Source organism: Nelusetta ayraudi, unplaced genomic scaffold (assembly GCF_046127955.1).
Source record: "Nelusetta ayraudi isolate G7.1 ecotype Tasmania unplaced genomic scaffold, CSIRO-AGI_Nayr_v1 ptg000048l, whole genome shotgun sequence".
In the NCBI taxonomy this organism is placed as follows: domain Eukaryota; kingdom Metazoa; phylum Chordata; class Actinopteri; order Tetraodontiformes; family Monacanthidae; genus Nelusetta; species Nelusetta ayraudi.
In genome coordinates, this window is record NW_027466098.1 from 9,895,535 (window position 1) to 9,913,660 (window position 18,126).

Below are 18,126 nucleotides of genomic sequence, written 5' to 3' on the forward strand. Positions count from 1 at the left end.
TTAGGACTATATTGACAACAAACACTTTAAATTCACCATTCACAACATATTCATTAGATTTATACATTTTCTTTTTATTTCTTCTTTTTATTTTTATTTTTATTTTTTTTTTAAAAGTGCCTTTACTCTGTGTTGGGGGGCGGAGCGGGGAGGAGGTTGTGTCGTTTGACGCAATCCGAGATTTGTCACCGCTGCTAGCAGGAGCAATCCAACATGTTCCCTCAGATTGTCAATCACCAGCCTGAACCGAACCGTGTCTGCTAACACGCGTGACACCTGTCCGGGGTGTATTATTGATGCGTAAACCCAGGCAGCGGCGCCGCGGCTCACGCACTCTTTACGCATGGCTGCGCTAAAGGTTTGGAGGATGAAGATTTACTTCTTCTTTTTTTAATTTAAACTTTAAAGCTGGCAGTTGAATTCAATTGAAAACAAAATAGCTGCAGTTTGACCCGACAAAAATACAGTTAAGTGTAGTCAAGTTTGAAGAGTGATTCTGTGTCTGAGTTTGCTTTGAAACGATGCAGTGTTCGGATCACAAATCCGAAACATCAGCACAAGATAGTGGCAAAAAAAAAAAAAAAACTAATGTAATCACGGACAGGATGAAAAAGTGAGTCCGAGCGCTGCATCGTTTATGGGAACAGCCCGCACCTGCAATGCCCAGAGGGTGTTCAGCTCATTGACTTTCCCAAGTAGCTCTGATTACCGTTACCAGCCAGGTCTCCTCAGCCTTCATGACTAACTGTGATACATCTCGTTGTGACTGGTGCTGCGCTGAGCTTCAAATCGGTAGCTCCTCCCTCACTCAGTTAAAATGGAGTAGAGGGAAATGATGTACAGTAGTTCAAATGAACTCCGTATGCAGTTGCAGATGCCACTGTATAATCGGAATGGGTTTGCTGCACTGTCGTATTACAGATTGCAGCCACCACTTTCTCTCTGGAAAAAACAAAAACAAACACCGTGGTGTTGCTGAGTATTTGAATATTTCCCAGCGCAGGCAAATTAAACTATTATCACACCTGGCACCTGCTTAATACAAGCGTTGCTATTTGAATGCAAAAACCCTCCTCCTTGTACTCGGAGCAAAGCTGCCTCTAGTGGACGGACGCAGAAGTCCACTCGACGATGCCTCAACTGGCCGGCAGGTTCAGTGGCATGTTTACCCAACAACACAGACGGTTAGATGTCGAGTACAGTTAAGACCCGAGTGAGTTGTTTGATATTCACGGTTTCCCCAACAGCGCAGGCAGAAGGACTGAGTCACAGCAACACAAACAAGTTGACTGTGCTGGGTGAGCTCCTAAAAAGAATACATTGATTTTTGATATTGGATCCTCTTTTAAAATTTAGACAGCATCCTGGTCAATAGGTGCCCAGAGTGGCAAAGTTATACGACAGAATCAGAGTGGATTGTCTGAAAATATGTCCATAGAAAGGAATAGTAAACCTCCATTATTGAAGTGGCATGTTCACTGTTTACATGATTAGGTATTTTTGCTTTGGCAGTGTGACCCAGCAGAATCAGTTTACATTCCCCAACAGCAAATCCCAATAAGAAGCATGTATTAAGAGAGATATTTATTTTGATACTAGTAACCAGAGGCATTTCATTTCTGGTCAAAATCAACATGAGGACTGAGAAAGGAGAATTGTTTTGTAATCGTTATTCTGATGTGGACAATAAAGTTCACTTGAGTGGCCAGTTACTTTGCAGCATATGTTACATGTGGGTTCAATAATTGCCACAGATTCAGTTGTAACTGTGGTGATGCATGATTTGAAAATAATCTACCGAGTCCTTCTGTTCAACTCATTGAGTTAGGCTGTGTTGTCGTCCGCACTGGGTCTGGCTGATCAGCCGACGGCGACGGTCTACTCCGTCATCATGTCGGCACCCTCTCCTCCCGTTGCATCATTCAAACTGAGCTCCTCCAGCATCTCCTGCAGAGAGATGCGTGGTGCCCCGTCGTCGTCCGTGTCGCTCTCCACCGGGATCTTAGAGGCATCTAAAATTTAAGAAAAAAAAAAAACATCATCCATTGTTAGCAAAATATTAAAACCGTGGGAGAAGTGCAATTCCAAAATAATTTGAAAGAACACATCAACATTTTCTCATCGTTAGCTGTGTTTCCATTTCCCCCTAGAATTGCACAACACCTAAATATCGCAATAAAAAACTGGCCATGGAAACACCTAAACTTTGAAAAACCTCTCAATAATGCTAAAAGGTTTTTACGCTCTCATGAGCTGGTTTTTCAGACGTATCGATATTAGAGGTATATTGCAAAAGTGTAATGGAAACACTTTTTTTTGCATTTACACGTCACTGGACGTGGTCATGTGACCAGTTCACTTCTCGTGAAAAAGGCACGTCATGATTGGACGGAGGAGGAGACAGAATATTTTTAACAAGCAATCAAAGAGAAAAAAACAAACGTCAACAAACAAAAGCAAACGTAATTCTCGTAAATCTCGCAGGACACGATTTTACAAGAATTACAGCTTATGCGATTCACACCATTCAATGGGAACGCCTACAAATCGCAATTGTGCTTTGTCAAAATTTTTGAAATATCGCTTTTATTTAGCGAAAAAACTGTCACGGAACCGCAGCCAGTAATGTAGTGGCGTTTATGAAAGTTTTGATTGATCGTTTAAAAAAATAAGTGTTGTACTGTTTAAGAGTGACAGCTGAAGTTCTGAAACTCTGTGCAGGCCCTACTCATTTGGAAAGAGTGCAGTGTCACGCTGCCCACCTCTGTAGATGTTAACGTTCTTCCTCAGAGCCTCGTCCTCCTCCAGGTCCTCCAGGAAGTCCTGGTATTGTCTGAGGACGGAAAAGCAGGTCAGATAAGCTCTTCGACCTCAAACAGGGAGGTTCAGTAGTGGTGTGCCATTCATTCAGCATCTACCTCTCATCGTTTGTGTCCATGCCTTCTCGGTCTCTGGCCATCTCCTGCAGCTTCCAGTTCCTGCGTTTCACCCTCCTGGTGCGGTCGTAACTCTTCTTAATCAGCACCTTTAACAAAAAAAACCATTTAGAGAGGTAGGGAATAAAATTCAAACATTTTTAAGTACAAATACAAGCGAATGTGATATTCTTCCCAGAAATTGAGCATTTTTAAGCTGCCACTAGAGGTCAGTGTTTCAGAGGATGTTTTCCTGAAGCCACGGAGAGACTCACCACGTCGGGAACGTGGTGAGGGTTCATCTTGTTCAGGTTCTCGTCGTTGATGTTGGAATTGGCAAAGTCAAACCTGCGGAGCGACGCGCGCAAAATGTGAGGGGGGCCGAAGCGTTGCGGCCGGCGGGACACGACATCATCTCCGGTGACCTCACACTCACCCCAGCACCAGGTCTCCGATGTTGAGCAGGTGGCCCAGGAATGTGCGGCAGTGATACTGCTGACTCGTGTCCAACTCTGATGTCTTCTGAACCCACACCTCAGCCAGGGTGTGCTGGAACACACATGGAGACGCGCAAAAAAATAAATAAATCAGTAAAAACATGTGTTTCTCATCCCCTGAACTATTCAAATACTCCTTTGGGCTTCTGTCTGCGATGAATCTTTAAACTGTAACCGTGCGACGCAATCGTGTCTCAGTGTTGTTGAGGCCAAGTTGACATTTTAAACGATAGCTCTGCTGGAAAAAGTGAAGCGAGAGGAGTGGGGATTGAATACAGCTACTGGCCCTGATCTCACGGCAGATAGAAAGTGGTGGTTGCTGCTGGCTGGAAAGCTCTATAGCTGTGAAACTTTAGAGCTCTAAATCCAACGTGTCAAATAATTAGCGTTCCAAAGATGAAAAAAAGGAGAAAAGTCAATGCACAGACAAAAAAAAAAAACAATATTCAGACACTGTTGGTGTCGTGATAGTGTAAACACTACTTTTGTTTTCGTTGTGAATCACATCCCTGATTAATCGTGTTTCAAAGACAAACATCACAAACCTTGTTGGACCTCATGCCGGCTCCGACACCCAGCTTCTGGTTTCTGATGATGTCGATGTCCATGACAATGAACTCTACCAGTTGTCGCGGGTTGCAGAGGCTGTTGAATGGGTTGCGCCAGTATGTGTTTCCATCCACCTCAGCAACTAGAGAATTAGACACATGAATTTCTACTCACAAACACAGTTGAGTCACTTTACATTTCAACAGTTTGGAAAAAAAAATCCTTTGAGGTTTATTTTAATATAAAAATATGTGTTTCAGTTCACGTTACAAACGCATATATAACACAACCCTGGACGCCTGCCTGCCACCACTCTGATAACGACTTGCGTCACGTCACGGCGGCAACTCACAACACGTCCTCCCGGGCTATAACAAGGTAGCTGGCTCACTTGATGTCGGATATGCATATCGGCAGAGGTGCCATGGAGACTGAAGATGTTGGAGGAGGTGAGAAAATAGAGACTGCCGCCGAGCAAGGGACCAAGAACACAACCGGGAACAGCGTGTTCTTGCCAGAGGGTGCCGGGCAGGCGACCAGAGATACTGCGTGTTGTAAAGCTAATACCTCATCAAAATAGCAGGTGGGTTTCCATTCCCCTTGGAATAGCGTAAAACCGAAATATCACAATAAAAAACTGGTCATGGAAACACCTAAACTTTGGAAAACCTCTCAAATATGGCTGAAAGGTTTTTACGCCCTCATGTGGTGGTTTTTCCAGATGTATCGATATTATAGAGGTATATCGCTATATATATACTATATAAGTTTTTGTTCTTTTTTCAATTAATCAATCAAACAATCTAAGCTCAAGTAACAAAACATTTTTTTGATGTGAAACTGCCGGGATCAACACATGGTCGACAGACCGCCATGAGCTACAACGTCAGTTGTCCTTAGATTTAATCAGTGAAATGTGTTAAAGCCTTAAAATAGAACTATACTCACTCTGCAGGGTGTTGGGATCAATCAGGTGGATGGTGCTGTTGACGCGGACGCAAACGCACACCTGTCCCATGCTCCCCAGACTCTGGGCAAGCCGCGGCGAGAGGCACACGACGTTATCCTGGGGAGCAAGACAGACACGGAGAGAGATCACAGCTGAGAAACGTCTGAGGAGGCTTCTTCAGTGCGTCTTAAAGAGACAAATGTGAGTATCTAAACAAAGCCCACTGAACTACAATGAATTACCTTGCACACGGGCACGATCTCACAGGAGAAGGTGCTCTTGTAGTTGTACGTGTTTGAATGGACGTCATGGGAAATGAGTCGCTGGGAAGTCTTGGACCTTGAAAGTGAAAAGAAAATCATGAGTCTCGTAAAAAGGCAAAAAGGTTGACGGTGTTTCGTTTAGAGGAAAAACCACAGTGCCTGGAAAAAATATGAAAGAGATAAATCAACAAAAAAATGAAACCCACCTGCAGGGTACGGTGCACTGGAGGAAGTCGACCATCTTCTGAGCATGCTGCTTGGTGCCGTAGTAGAAATCAATTCCGTCTGAGAGAGAAGCACCAAACTCTCAAGCAATGCCCTCAGAACAGACAATGTGCATTTTGGCATTTTTTTTTATTTTTTTTTATTGCAGAGGACGTTAGACACACTGGAAACACACAGAGCTGCTACTCTGGTAAAGAGATCTTTCAATTGTTTCAGGCAACACAAAAAAGAGCTTGAAATAAGGCCAGCAAAAAACAACAACCCTTCAACCTGGAACCTTCAATTCTTTCTGGTTGATTGTCTGTCACCCAAGACAAATGCACACATACATAGAGTTTGGGGTGGGGGGGAATATGGCAGCCACATGTTGCGAGGCTTTGAACTCCACATTGTGAGAGCAGACAGAGTCACTGAGCTGTCAGTCACGATACAGATTTTAAAAAAGACCAAAAAAAAACCCAAAACATGTTTCTGGTTGCCAGAAGAGCCCTACAGCACTTCAGGGCTCAGAGACTCGAACTGGCCGGTGAGCGGATGAGAGCTACTGCCGCCATCCACAGTGTTTCTGTGCTTGCTTACAGTGATGAGTTAGTCCAGGGGTGGGCAAACTTTTTGACTGGTGGGTAACAATGGGTTCAAAAATTTGACTTTGACAATTATGAGGAGCCAGGGCAGGAGCAGATGAATGGGGTGAGCCACCTCATAGGAGGAAAAAATATATCATGTGATATGTAGAAAACCTGTAGTTTATTGAAAATTAACAAAAGCATTACTGCAGCTCTTTATTGAAATGACTCTTAAAACACTGAAAAAATTCCATGAAATTCATCTATTTTATTACTTACTTAATATTAATATATTTATAATAATTCAATTATTAAAATAAGTTCAGCAGGCCGAATTAAAATCTTACCAGGCCTCATATGGGCCCCAGCTGCAGCGCTGGCAGTGATCGACACGCGCATCCTGCGACGTCTGAGGGGTTTGCGATGCAGCGTTTTGAATGTGTGAGCTGGCCACAAACTAAGACTGCAGCCCCGTGTGATTTCAGCGGCCCCGATCAGACGGCCAACACCCCTCCGAGGCCCCCAACAGGGCAGCTGCACGAGCCCGACTGGCACCGCCGACGCGCACGCATGACTGGCTGCACGGAGCGGGAAGAGGTAATTAACACTCGGCACGTCACTGTGTTCTGCTTTTGTTCTAGTCCACATTAATTACACTGCTGACGGATGAGACGAGGTCCAACTTTTCATTGTGGGTCTGATCAAGGCCCCCCGAGGAGGAAAAGCGGGCCGGTGCCTCCCTCAGCGGACACGCACTGACGACACGCCGGAGACAAAATAAAATTGGACCTACCGTGGATTTCCTTGATGTTGAGGGAATTCTGGTGGAGTTTGTGCTTGAGGATCAGTTGCTCCAGATAGTAGAAGGTCTTCTTGTGAAGAGTCTGTCAGATTAATACGGCATGTCAGTGTCCATGCAGAAATTTAAACAGATCCCTGAAGGCAATTCCCGCATTAGTGAACCGTATCTTTAACCTTTCAGTGGAATCACCTGAGGGCTTCCGCCACGCAGGACAATTTTTCAGAGCGTTTCAAGTGAAGACAAGCAGGTTTTGCACGCGCACAGGCACCTCACCTTCTGCCGAACCTGAACCACGGCCTTCCAGAAGTCCTTGGCTTCCACACGGTGGCAGTCGTCACACATCTGGTACTGGACGACATACTCCACCACAAACACCTGCTGTAAAATTGCACCATTCATCACCTGCAAAAGGTCAAGAAGAGAACATCATTACACCTTATTGACTGAGTGCATAATTACCTGTTGCTGCAGCAAGTCATTCACCTCTTGGAGGAACAAAAAAAATGCTCATATATTAGTTGTTTTGTTTTTTTTAATATAGCAGACTTGACTTGAACAACCTCCGAAAGCTCAAACAAAAGAGTTGAGAGCTCAAGTTCTCCCTAAAGGTCAAGGAGATGAGATAACAAACTCTGAAAAACGTACCTCTCTCAGACACACATCACTGGGCAGTGTACTTACACACAACACAATATTAAGGCTTACTTCCCCTGTCCAGTTTGAATGTCACTCTCCCACAGTTATCGCATTCACCGTTTTTCTTACCTCTTTCTGAATGGTCACTTTGATCTTAATCCTTTTAGAGTGTGGCTCTGTCCACAGGAAGCCAGCATCAATGAGGCGCACCTGCGCAGAGAGAGAGAGAGAAAGCATTGGGACATTGACTGAATATACAAAGTTGCTATGAAAGGTCACGCTTAAATCACAAGCCCAGACACAGTGACCAGTCGTGTTTATAGCCATTTGCAAATTTAAAACTGGCTTTATACAGCACAAATCCATGAGAATTCAACAATAACGTTGGCAAAAATAAGATACTGAAAAAGTGTAAAACAGAAGAAACAATATGAGTGCTCAGCAAGACAGTCAGTATTGTAAAACAAATTTCTGATGGTTAATTTAAACAGACTTTTGTAAAGTTTATTTAAAAAAACAAAAAAAACAAACAAACATATTTACTTTGGTCATGGAGCTCTTGATTTTTTTAAGGCAAAGGGCAAGCAACTCCCTGGACTCCAGCGCACACTGCATCCAAGTGGTGGGAGGTTGTAGGTACCTACATGAAAGACAAATGTACATTCAACTTCTCTGCCTTGTAGGCGTCAAGTTAAAGCCAAATTATTATCGGCCGCATAAACAAACCTTTCACATTGTTTGCAGAAGTGCACCGTGACTTGCTTGGGGATTCCCTCAGAGATGTCCACCTGAGTGCGCAGACAGGGCACACACATGTTGGCAGGGTTGGGAGGGATGGGGGTGCCACAGGTGCAGCACAGGCTGAGGAGGAAATAGGTTTCTGGTCAACTGAGCGTCTCCAATCACGTGCACGGATAATGTAATTATTGAACAATGATTGTACACTTAACTTAACAACAATGAAAGAGTCCTACGTACTGCTCACAGTAGCAATATTATATCGAACCTGCAAGACATTTTTGGTTGTTTTTTTTTGCACAATTCTCCACTTACATGTTGCCCTGGCTGCTAGTGGCAGGAGACTGCATGTACTCCATTTCTGTCAACTTGACAGGACACTGATGGAGAACCTGGCGAAACAAAAACAAGACATACTCATTATCGATTACCATTAATCGACAATGATTATCTAACTAAACCCAAGAACAACACAGAAAATAAATCATGTTTTAACGCTACTCGTCCACAGAAAAGATGCAGCAGTGTCACGCTAACGCCGCTCCATACGATTTTAGGGTGTCAGTTAGCATAGGAGCTAAAATGCTAGTTTACTCGAATCTCAGAGACAATCGCGGTGTGTCTACCAGATGTGCTACACAAACACATACAGACTGAGCAAACAGTATAAAAATAACGAGCTTTTTCTTCTTCTTCAATGTTTAAAAGTCGTAGCTCACCGTCAGGCAAAATCATCCACGTTTTCGCCTATCCAGGCGAGAAGTGATGACGTCACTGTACACGTAAAGACTCTGCGACAGTCTTTGGGGTGCCTGAATAGATGTTTTTTATAAGTCGGTATGTTTATTTGTTCTCGTGTTTGTTTTCCGTAAAGCATTCAGGGCTATTCAAATATAATTGGCTGTGCATGTCCCCAATTGTGCTCAGTGGAAAACAAACTCTGTTCAGTCTTGTCTACTTTACAATGTGCATTTTGATACATTGAAACATGGAAACGTCCAACTAATCAATTATTATTTTACCTCTAATAAAATTTGGTACAATTATCCCTGTAAATAATTCTGTACAATCCGTCGCAACTTTAATATTAATGATATGAATAACATAGCAGCATTGAACATGTAATCTTGTTATCGATAGAGGGGGCATACAAGTGCACCTGTATTATGGGTGGTGATTTGGATGCATTCACTTCCATGGGAATTTTTTCTAACCCAAAGGAATAGCTCGAATAGGCCTCCTATAACAATAACCCACTCTTAAGGATAGGGCTAGACGACTCAGACAGAACTATTAACGTTGAATATGTACCCCGAATATATGTGTAAAAGTATATTCAATATATAATGATATTTCATATCAATAATTGGCGGTGGATTATATCGAGGTATTTTGCTCATTTAACTTATTTATTACTTATTTAAAAAAAGAGCTACAAGAAACTTAGCAAATTACTCAATAAAGCTATTTAACAAACAAGTCAAAAATGGTAACTGGTTGGTATGTGATATGCCAATGATGACATTATGCTGCTTAACGTCAACAATTTGATTATGAGTCTTTGTTTAATCGTATACATCAAACTCTAGGAAGGTACATGCAAGTTATATATGTGTGTTGACTAATAATGGTGCAATATTAAAATGTCTCACAATGGCAGGTACTTTAAAATATTTTTGTATTTTCAACTAACGTTGAGATGTCTGTTTACATTGGAAACACTGTCATTTTGCAAGTAAAGTGAGATAATAAGCTTAAAAATGACTATCTGACAAATGTCCCTAAAGTACATTTATTTCCGAGCCGTCCATGAAGGGAGCTCCGCTGTTTGGTGAGTGGCGAGAGGCACCAGCCAGCGGAGTGTTGCAGCCAGCCAGTGTGGAGGCAGCTGGGAATGTGGTGCTTTCATAAGACGCCGCTATTTTCAGAGACTGGCAGCGGGATCGGGGCTGGATAGGGGAACGGCTCAGCCCACAGGCTCGCCACGGATTTTCAGATCCCGGACGAGGGGGAGCCTGCGTTTTTCTCCGTCTGCGGCGGTCTCGGTGCGTTCAGGAACCGCATTGTGGATGGTCCACACCAGCCAGTAGGCGAAGGCGGCTCACTGCGGGGCTGCACGCTCGAGAGAAGCACTCCGTTTATCGCCCGCTGTTCCGCGCAAATACTCCACTGCTACTTCTCGTCTGGCGAAGAATGCAGTGAGGTGTCACCGCTTTAAAGAGCAACTCGTTTGGATGCCCCCACATCCTCCTGCAGCCGAGGCGGCGGTGATGGAGTGAAATCCGCGGGCGAGCCACAAAACAACCTGCCGCGTTTTCAACCCCTGCATGTAAACAAATCGATGATAGAGGATACCATGACCCTGCTGTCTCTGCTCGGTCGGATCATGCGTTACTTTCTGCTCAGACCGGAGACCCTGTTCCTGCTGTGCATCAGCCTGGCGCTGTGGAGTTACTTCTTCCACACGGACGAGGTGAAGACCATCGTCAAGTCGAGCCGGGATGCCGTCAAGATGGTTAAAGGGAAAGTGGCGGAGATGATGCAGAACGAGCGCTTCGGAGGTCTGGACGTCCTGGACGCGGAGTTCGCCAAGACCTGGGAGTTCAAGAGCAACAACGTGGCCGTGTACTCCATCCAGGGCCGGCGAGACCACATGGAGGACAGGTTCGACGTGCTCACCGACCTCGTCAACAAGACTCATCCGTCCATATTCGGGGTGTTTGATGGCCACGGAGGAGAGGTGAGTGAATGAGAAGACAAAGCAGGGGCAGGGTAGAAGTGTGTTTGTTCACTGCTGTCTGTCCCGGAACACTCCTATGGGGGTTGAGGGCTCCTGGGCCTCAGAGGTGCAGAGGGATCATTTGGAGAAGATGCCCCCAAGTGACCTGCACAAAGTCTTTGTTTGCACCTTGATTTGGTTCAAAGGTCAGGTTTAAATTGGACTACCAAAATGCAGATATGCAAAAAAAAAGAAAAGACAAATTTCATAGTTACTTGCACACATAAATGCACATATCATGACGTAAACTTAGACAATTTGTGCTTGTTAGTGACTGCCTAGATTATTTTGTCTAATATGATTATAGCAGATAGGAAATAATATAATTCAAACCAGAGAACTTCAGAGTGTCGCCTATACTGCGGTGAATGAACAAAGTGTGATGAGAATAAAGAAGGAACTGGAATCCTTGGTTTGCTCTTAACTGCCCAGCCCCTGTTGATACTGAGAGCCTAGTCATTCTTTTCTCTGCATCATCCATCCTTCCGTCCATGCCAATCAATACCATCAAATGACCTGAACATGGAAATGCTGTCAGTGAGGGAAAAGCTTTAGAGTGACAGTTATTGAAGAGGAAGAAATGCTGTCCATCACAATATTTTTTATTTATAAACTATTTCCCCTGTGGATAGTAACAATGCAGCCGAGCGTCACAAAAATCCAACTTAATGAATGAAATGAAATGAATCAACTGTATTTGATTGTTTGCCAGTGTTTCGTCTCCAACCAGCACTTCTCCTCCTCTTCTCTCACTTCATACTCTACGTTAAACATTGCACAGCATTTGTTCTCATCACTTCCGGGTGTCAAAATCATTTGGAGGCGTTCATTTCAGTCTGAGGTGTATTATCCCTGTGACTCAAAGAAGTGCTGACATCTGTCCGTCGTGCCTAGAAGTCTTACAGAAGCGTAGTAGCCACTGAAACAGGAAGTCGGATGCATGAAAAAATAACTGTTCTCAAAGGGGGAATTCATTTTCGCTCAAAGGAGCCAAGGGCCTCCGATTTTTGACCAAAAGTGGTCATTGGATTGTTTTTCTCTGCAGTCTTTTCCTCCCTCTCTTGAGTTCCTTGCCAGTGACCTAACTTATAGGCCCTGCTGCAGCTACCACACGCAGTGTGTGATGGAGACAAGCAGAAAGAAACAGCCAGTAGAAGTGTGTGTGTGTGTGTGTGTGTGTGTGTGTGTGTGTGTGTGTGTGTGTGTGTGTGTGTGTGTGTGTGTGTGTGTGTGTGTGTGTGTGTGTGTGTGTGTGACAGAGAAAACGAGTGGGAGTGCATCAGTGGAGGGATACGTCGGCATGAGGCTGTTTTATTAGGGCATGGCCATGAGCAGAAACAGCTTGATCAGTTTTCATTCCCATGCCCATTTTTTTTTTTTTTTTTTTTTTGGTCTGAAGTGCAGCAGTTGCCAGACAGCAGCCTTGAGTAACTCTTCAGCAAATCTGCATTTTTTTAATTTATTTTTTTGCTCATCTTCTTCTTCTTCCTGCCAGAGGCCATTGACTAAAGCAGATGGATGCTACGTGGCCTCAGGCATCAGTGGCAACGCTGGCTGCTTCAGCAGGCTAGTTAGCCACGTACACTTCCATTTCTACACACACACACTCGATTCATTTTAAATCAGAAAACTAACCCCTGACTGCTGCAATTATTGATCTCTTGTTGTCTGGTGATGTTCGTGAAGAACATAAATTGAAAATGCAACTGAACTGCGGTGTCAGTTGTGTTTTGGTGCCCGAGTGGTTCAAGGGGACACTTGACTTGCCATCAGTCCAAATATAATGTAATATATTTTTGATTGTTACTATCATTCATTTTTTTTTATTTGTTGTTAATCAGCCAGCCGGTCTGCGAGGAGGACGGTGAAAAGCAACAAAACACATCTTAGAAGAATTTATTGCACATAAGCCAAAACAGCTAGTTCTAATAATGAACACAGACACGTCCTGTGTTTTACTTTTGTCTCCTCCAAGACACAAAGTTTAAATGTTTGTCTTTTTTTAATGTCTTCTTTCATGGAGAGATCATGTCCTCATACACCATAACCAAACACTGAAACACAGAAATATAAACAAAAAAAATAAAAATAAATATAAAAAAAATTATCTTTTAGAAGGAGAAAAGATAGAAATGATATATTAAGTTTGCAGACAATCTATCTGTCTATCATCTATCTCGTGATGTTTTTCTATTAGAGATAAGAAGCCGTCATGATGACCAGATACTTTCTTCCAAGTTGTGAAACCATCACTCGACGCTGTCAGAAACAAGTGTCACTGCATCACAGTCAGTATTAATGTCGTCTGCCGACATCTATCTATCCGCCCGCCTAGCTTGCGCTAATAAAAAATTCTGTTTTCAATGCGCTGAAAGTCGGCGTTTAATGTGAAATTTAGCCCTTCGTCGTTCTGGGTCATTTTACACATTGGCTCCAATTTAACGCTTTCATGGAGACTGATGGGGACTTGCTGACTGCTGCGTGAAAGCAATAACCCGCCGAGCCCTGCGTCCGCCGAGCAGACACTCTTGAGTCTCGTGCTCCTGATTGGTATGCAGGGGGGCAGCGCATCATTTCCGCACGCGTGACGATACGTGGCTTCACTGCGCGGGTTAAAAAAATGCAGATGATGCATTAAGCTTCCGATGGGAAGACGAGCGCATCCTGCCAGAAATTGGTAGGAACCTGATCACGGAGAGCTGATCAATATGCAAGTATATAAATGCAACTCATTCTCATTTTCCTGTCGACGTGTGTGTGTGTGAGATTCACCATGTGTCAGTTTTGTACTTTTTTTCCCAAATCGCAAATCATTGACGGTCAACACCAGCCCGCTAGCTGATCTAACCCACAGCAACCGCATGAAAAGTCTGTTGGTTCCAAAAATATTACAGACGCCACGCTGCATCACTCGGAATACATCAGGAGCGAGTGGCCTCAGCTTTGCCTCTTGTACACATGCGCAAGTGGAGCCGAGGTGTCGGGTCATCGGCGCTCCTCCCGTCCTCGCAGGGAGGATGTGACATCAGGCCGTGTTGAATAATCCTCAAGTGGGCAAATGATGACGTTCAGGCCGAGCGCGCGGGCAGCTCCTCTTTTGTTTGGCCTTTTTCTTCTTTTTTTTCCCCCCTCATTAGTCCTGTTGATTTTCTTTCTGCATCACGACTCACTCTTTCATTGCGGTGGTGTTGTTGTTGTTGTTGTCGTTCTGTGGGTGGGATGGGACAGAAGCAGCAACGGACGGCCTCAGGAAGGAAGAAAGAAAAGAACAACAACAAAACACTGGAACCTCGGGGAGGACGGCCCGTTTTCCGAGTGATCCTCTCCGTCATCACTCAGCTACACCCGGCTCGTCAGCTCGGCTTTCATTCCCATCAGGCTGGATGCCAGTTTATTTTCAGCTTCGTTATTGATTTCCAAAGTTTTTCTTTTTGAGGGCGACAGAAAAACTGGTGTTGCGTCCGTTTACTTTTGGTTGCAACTTCACAGCAGCGTTCAATGCGAGCTTTTTTATTTCTTTTTTGAGCATGTTTGTGTTTCCGTCCCGACACACACACACACACACACACACACACACACACAGTGTGTGTTCTGTAGTTTAGATGTTAAGCACTTGGAATTCCTCCCGAGTTTGCTCGTATTAGATGAAAGGAAGCCAGCATGTGACTAATTGCGCTGTCGGCATTACAGGATTTGCGAGGGAGGGAGCGAGAGAGAGATGGGAGAAACGGTGTGTGGAGAACGAGGACGGGGGCGAGTGCATGGAAACGGGTGAATGTTTAGGTCAGGGTTGTGTGTGAGCGCGTGGCAGGTTCGCGTAAGGCATTGTTTTAATGGACTCGCACAGAGATGAGCGTAGTTCTGTGGATGAGGGCAGTTTGGCCTTATCTGCTCTCACGGCGAGAGAAGGAGTGAAATGCCAGAGGCCTATCGGGAGCCGGCACCTGCTCACACCTTGGCGTGTGACGTCACCAGTGAGCGCTCCCCGCAGCTGGCCACTTTAGGAGACTGATTTTGAAATAAATGTCAGGAGCTCGATAAATTATGCGGTCAAATATTAGATAATGAAATGATGAAAAAACATCAGTGACAAATATGAAGGCTGATGTGAAATGAGGAGCCTGCAGGGATTAACAGGAGATACTGAAATGGCAGCAAATGCATTATGCACTTTTAGTTTTAGAAATTACAACTTGAAGCTTGCTTTTCGATGTCCTGCTCTGACAAGCATGCTTTTTTTTTTAAGGGGAAAGGTGAAAACAATTGGAGGCCATCAGGAGATATTTCGCTATTTTTGCAATTAAAGGTATTTTTAGTTAACACAGAAAAAAAAAAGATTCAATGTCCCGTGATGATTCCTGAGATGTCTCAGATCAGATTTTGTTCAACTTCCCATGGGACTAATAAGTCAGAGGCGTGTGTCAAAAGCTTTATTTTCCCACTGCCTGCAAGAGCCTCTTCGATTGTCTCCAGTCTAGACGCATCAGATCGTCTCCGCAGCCGCCTCGGCTTTTTCTCTCCAAACTGACACGAGTGACAAATGTGCTCTGCAGACCTGCGTACTCAACATTTCACCGCTGTGGAGGCTGAAGTAATAACACTGAGGCAGACAGTCGGGCTCCCCTGAAGTAATCTGCAACATTACAAAGGGTAAAAAAACCAAACATTTTTTATTTATTTTTTAAAAATAAATGGCGGCCTGAGTTCATCTTTCTCCATCTGTTTCCGTCCCTCATGGCGAAAATAGACGTTTCCTCGACGTCAAGTCGAGCAGAAAGCCTGAGCTGCACCCAGAGGTCATGTTCCGCTGGAAAACACACCCCGCGAAGCCGAGAGTCGGATAGTTGCGCGGGAGCGTCAGCTGACCTTTCGGTAATTTCTCCCCGCTGGTGAGTTTTGTTTTTCCGGCCAGCGAGACGATCTTCAGGGGAGTGAGTCAGGAACACGGAGTCGCCTGCTTAAGCGGATGAGTCGCGCTTCGGCCTGTCGACCGAGCTGAGTGAGTCGTCGTCGCAGCGCGAGTCTCGATTTATCAGCGGCGATCGTTCAAATAGAATAAACGTGACGCTCGTTCTCAAATCCCCACCTTCTAATCTTGTTTTCTTTGATTGTCTAAGCGAAATAAAAAATGCTCCCTCTGAAGATAAGACATAAAAGTGCGTGCGCTTGTGTGTGTGTGTGCATGTGCATGTGCGTGCGCGTGCGTCAACCATTTCCCCCTGCTCAATAATGCAACACCTCTGCTGTCAAACACTTCAGCTAAACCCCTCCCGACTAAATATACACGCACCTCCGAGTGGCGGGAAGGCACAAGGTCATCGTGCACACTCTTCCCTTTGTTTCCGACATTGGATTTTTATATTGCTGTTTTTTTTTATCACCCAATTTTCCCACCTCGCCGCATTACATTCCCCCTAGAATTGCGCAAAACCTAAATATCGCAATAAAAACCGGCAATGGAAACGGCTAAACTTCGATAAACTTCTCAAATATGGCTGGAAGGTTTCAACGCTCTCATGAGTTGGTTTTTCAGACGCATCAATATAAAGTCTTATCGCAAAAGTGTCATGGAAACACTTTTTTTTTTTTTTTTGCTTTCGCTTTTCTATTTTCAAGTAACCAAAGAGAAAAATAAAACAACCATTCTTGACAGTAAACAAAGAAAAGCTAACGTAATTCTTGTAAGTCTCGTGGGACGAGATTTTACGAGAATTATGGCTTACACGCTTCACGTCATTCAATTTTAAAATATCGCTTTTATTGTGTGTGAAAAACTGTAATGGAAGCGCAGGAAGCCGCCTTCAGGGATAGTTAGCCAGAAATTGCTATCGGAAGAAGTCTGGTGACATTTTCTGATCCACTCTTTGGGTGGCAATTGACTCAAATGGAAATATGCGTTTTGAAGAAGACCATAACATGACTCCTCATTTGAAAGTGTTTGGGAGACTGGGCTAGACTTCACCCAGCGCCTGAAACCTCTTTGCCAGGAGCTGGTTCACGCTCGCACTGGTTGGAGGTTTTGGCTTATGAACCGTCTCGTAATGATCGTCATTGTTACTCCTGTCTAGGAGGCTGGAGTGGATATTTTTGGCTTGAATCAAGGCCTTAGTTCGGTGTCATTTAGTGTGACTTCCTTCAAAACCTTCAGCAGAAGCAACGTATCATTTGCCAAAGATGATAATGCCATAGTGACCCGAAAAATGGTAACAGGATAAAAAAAAAAGGAGAAGTATGGCATGCATATAAAAACATGTTGTCAAATAAAACACGGTTAACAGGTGGAACAGCAAAGACCAGGATACATGCAACTTAGCGTCTATTAAAAGTAAACTTTACATTGTTGTAAATGCAGTGTGCAATTTAGCCCGTCTGTATTGCGATAAATGAGAGTGCTGAGTCTTGCAGACGCTAAGGTGAAATCGCATTAGCAAGACAGGCACGTCCTGTTTCTTCTTCCATTCTTGTTTTACATGCCTGATTAGCCTCCGCGGCAGGCTTCCATCGCACACTGACATTACATTCATTTCATTTCAAGAAGTAAACGAGAGAAAACTTCCTCGACCGCATGCGTCCAAATCGTTCTCAGAATTTGTAACAGTTCGGGTCGAGGCCCTAATTTCTTGCTTGCTGTATAGCTGCACTGTGTTTGGTATAAATAGATTAAACGGTCATGTGTGTTTTACTTGCAGATCAGATTAGCAGTTTAACTCCAGTCACATGGCCAGAGTGGACGAGGCTTCTTAGTTTGTTTGGGTTGGTTTTTTGTTTTTTGTTTTTTCCTATTTCAAGAGGGAGGAGCGTTTGCTAGGTGGAAGATTTCGGATTTTTTCGGACACCCCCATTCTTCTGTGATGTACTGCGTTAAGAAATAAAAAATCACGTGCGGTTTATTTTAGTCCGACCACCCGCAACCCACATGCTCCCTTCTGCATGTGCACTGTCCTCATCCAGGTCAAAACTGAGCGTTTCCGCAAGATAATTCCCCTTGATGCACACCCAGGCCGATCGTAAGAACTTATTTTTTGTGTTTCTTTTTCCTTAGTTTATGTCCACCTTTTCGTACACGCGCAAAAAAGATTCCTCCACAAAATATTCAATTTTCGTATCCGCCGCCTGAATCTGAAGCGGCTGAAGCGGCCCTTTGTTTCTGCTCGTCATTGAGCGGCGGAAAAGCGAGGAGTCAGCTGTAGCTGGCCGCCCGCTGCCC

General features: G+C 44.2%; 2 protein-coding genes across 2 annotated transcripts in view; one reads left to right on the forward strand and one right to left on the reverse strand.

Annotated features, from left to right (window-relative positions):
• Window positions 1-1,571: 1,571 nt before the first annotated feature.
• On the reverse strand, window positions 1,572-8,934 carry nmd3 (NMD3 ribosome export adaptor). Its single transcript, XM_076036202.1, has 16 exons — window positions 8,860-8,934; window positions 8,456-8,532; window positions 8,129-8,263; window positions 7,946-8,042; window positions 7,532-7,612; window positions 7,040-7,168; window positions 6,758-6,848; window positions 5,380-5,458; window positions 5,153-5,249; window positions 4,910-5,027; window positions 3,958-4,103; window positions 3,352-3,464; window positions 3,191-3,263; window positions 2,919-3,025; window positions 2,763-2,833; window positions 1,572-2,012 (listed from the first exon to the last, which is right to left on the reverse strand). Exons 2-16 carry the CDS (start codon window positions 8,497-8,499, stop codon window positions 1,879-1,881), a joined length of 1,515 nt encoding a protein of 504 aa, XP_075892317.1. The 5' UTR covers window positions 8,500-8,532; window positions 8,860-8,934; the 3' UTR covers window positions 1,572-1,878.
• A 1,033-nt stretch (window positions 8,935-9,967) lies between these two features.
• The window catches only part of ppm1lb (protein phosphatase, Mg2+/Mn2+ dependent, 1Lb), a 40,640-nt gene continuing 32,481 nt past the window's right edge, over window positions 9,968-18,126 (forward strand). Inside the window, exon 1 of the mRNA XM_076036215.1 lies at window positions 9,968-10,880. Coding sequence (XP_075892330.1) covers window positions 10,482-10,880 — 399 coding nt within the window. The 5' untranslated portion in view covers window positions 9,968-10,481. The remainder of the gene's footprint in view (window positions 10,881-18,126) is intronic.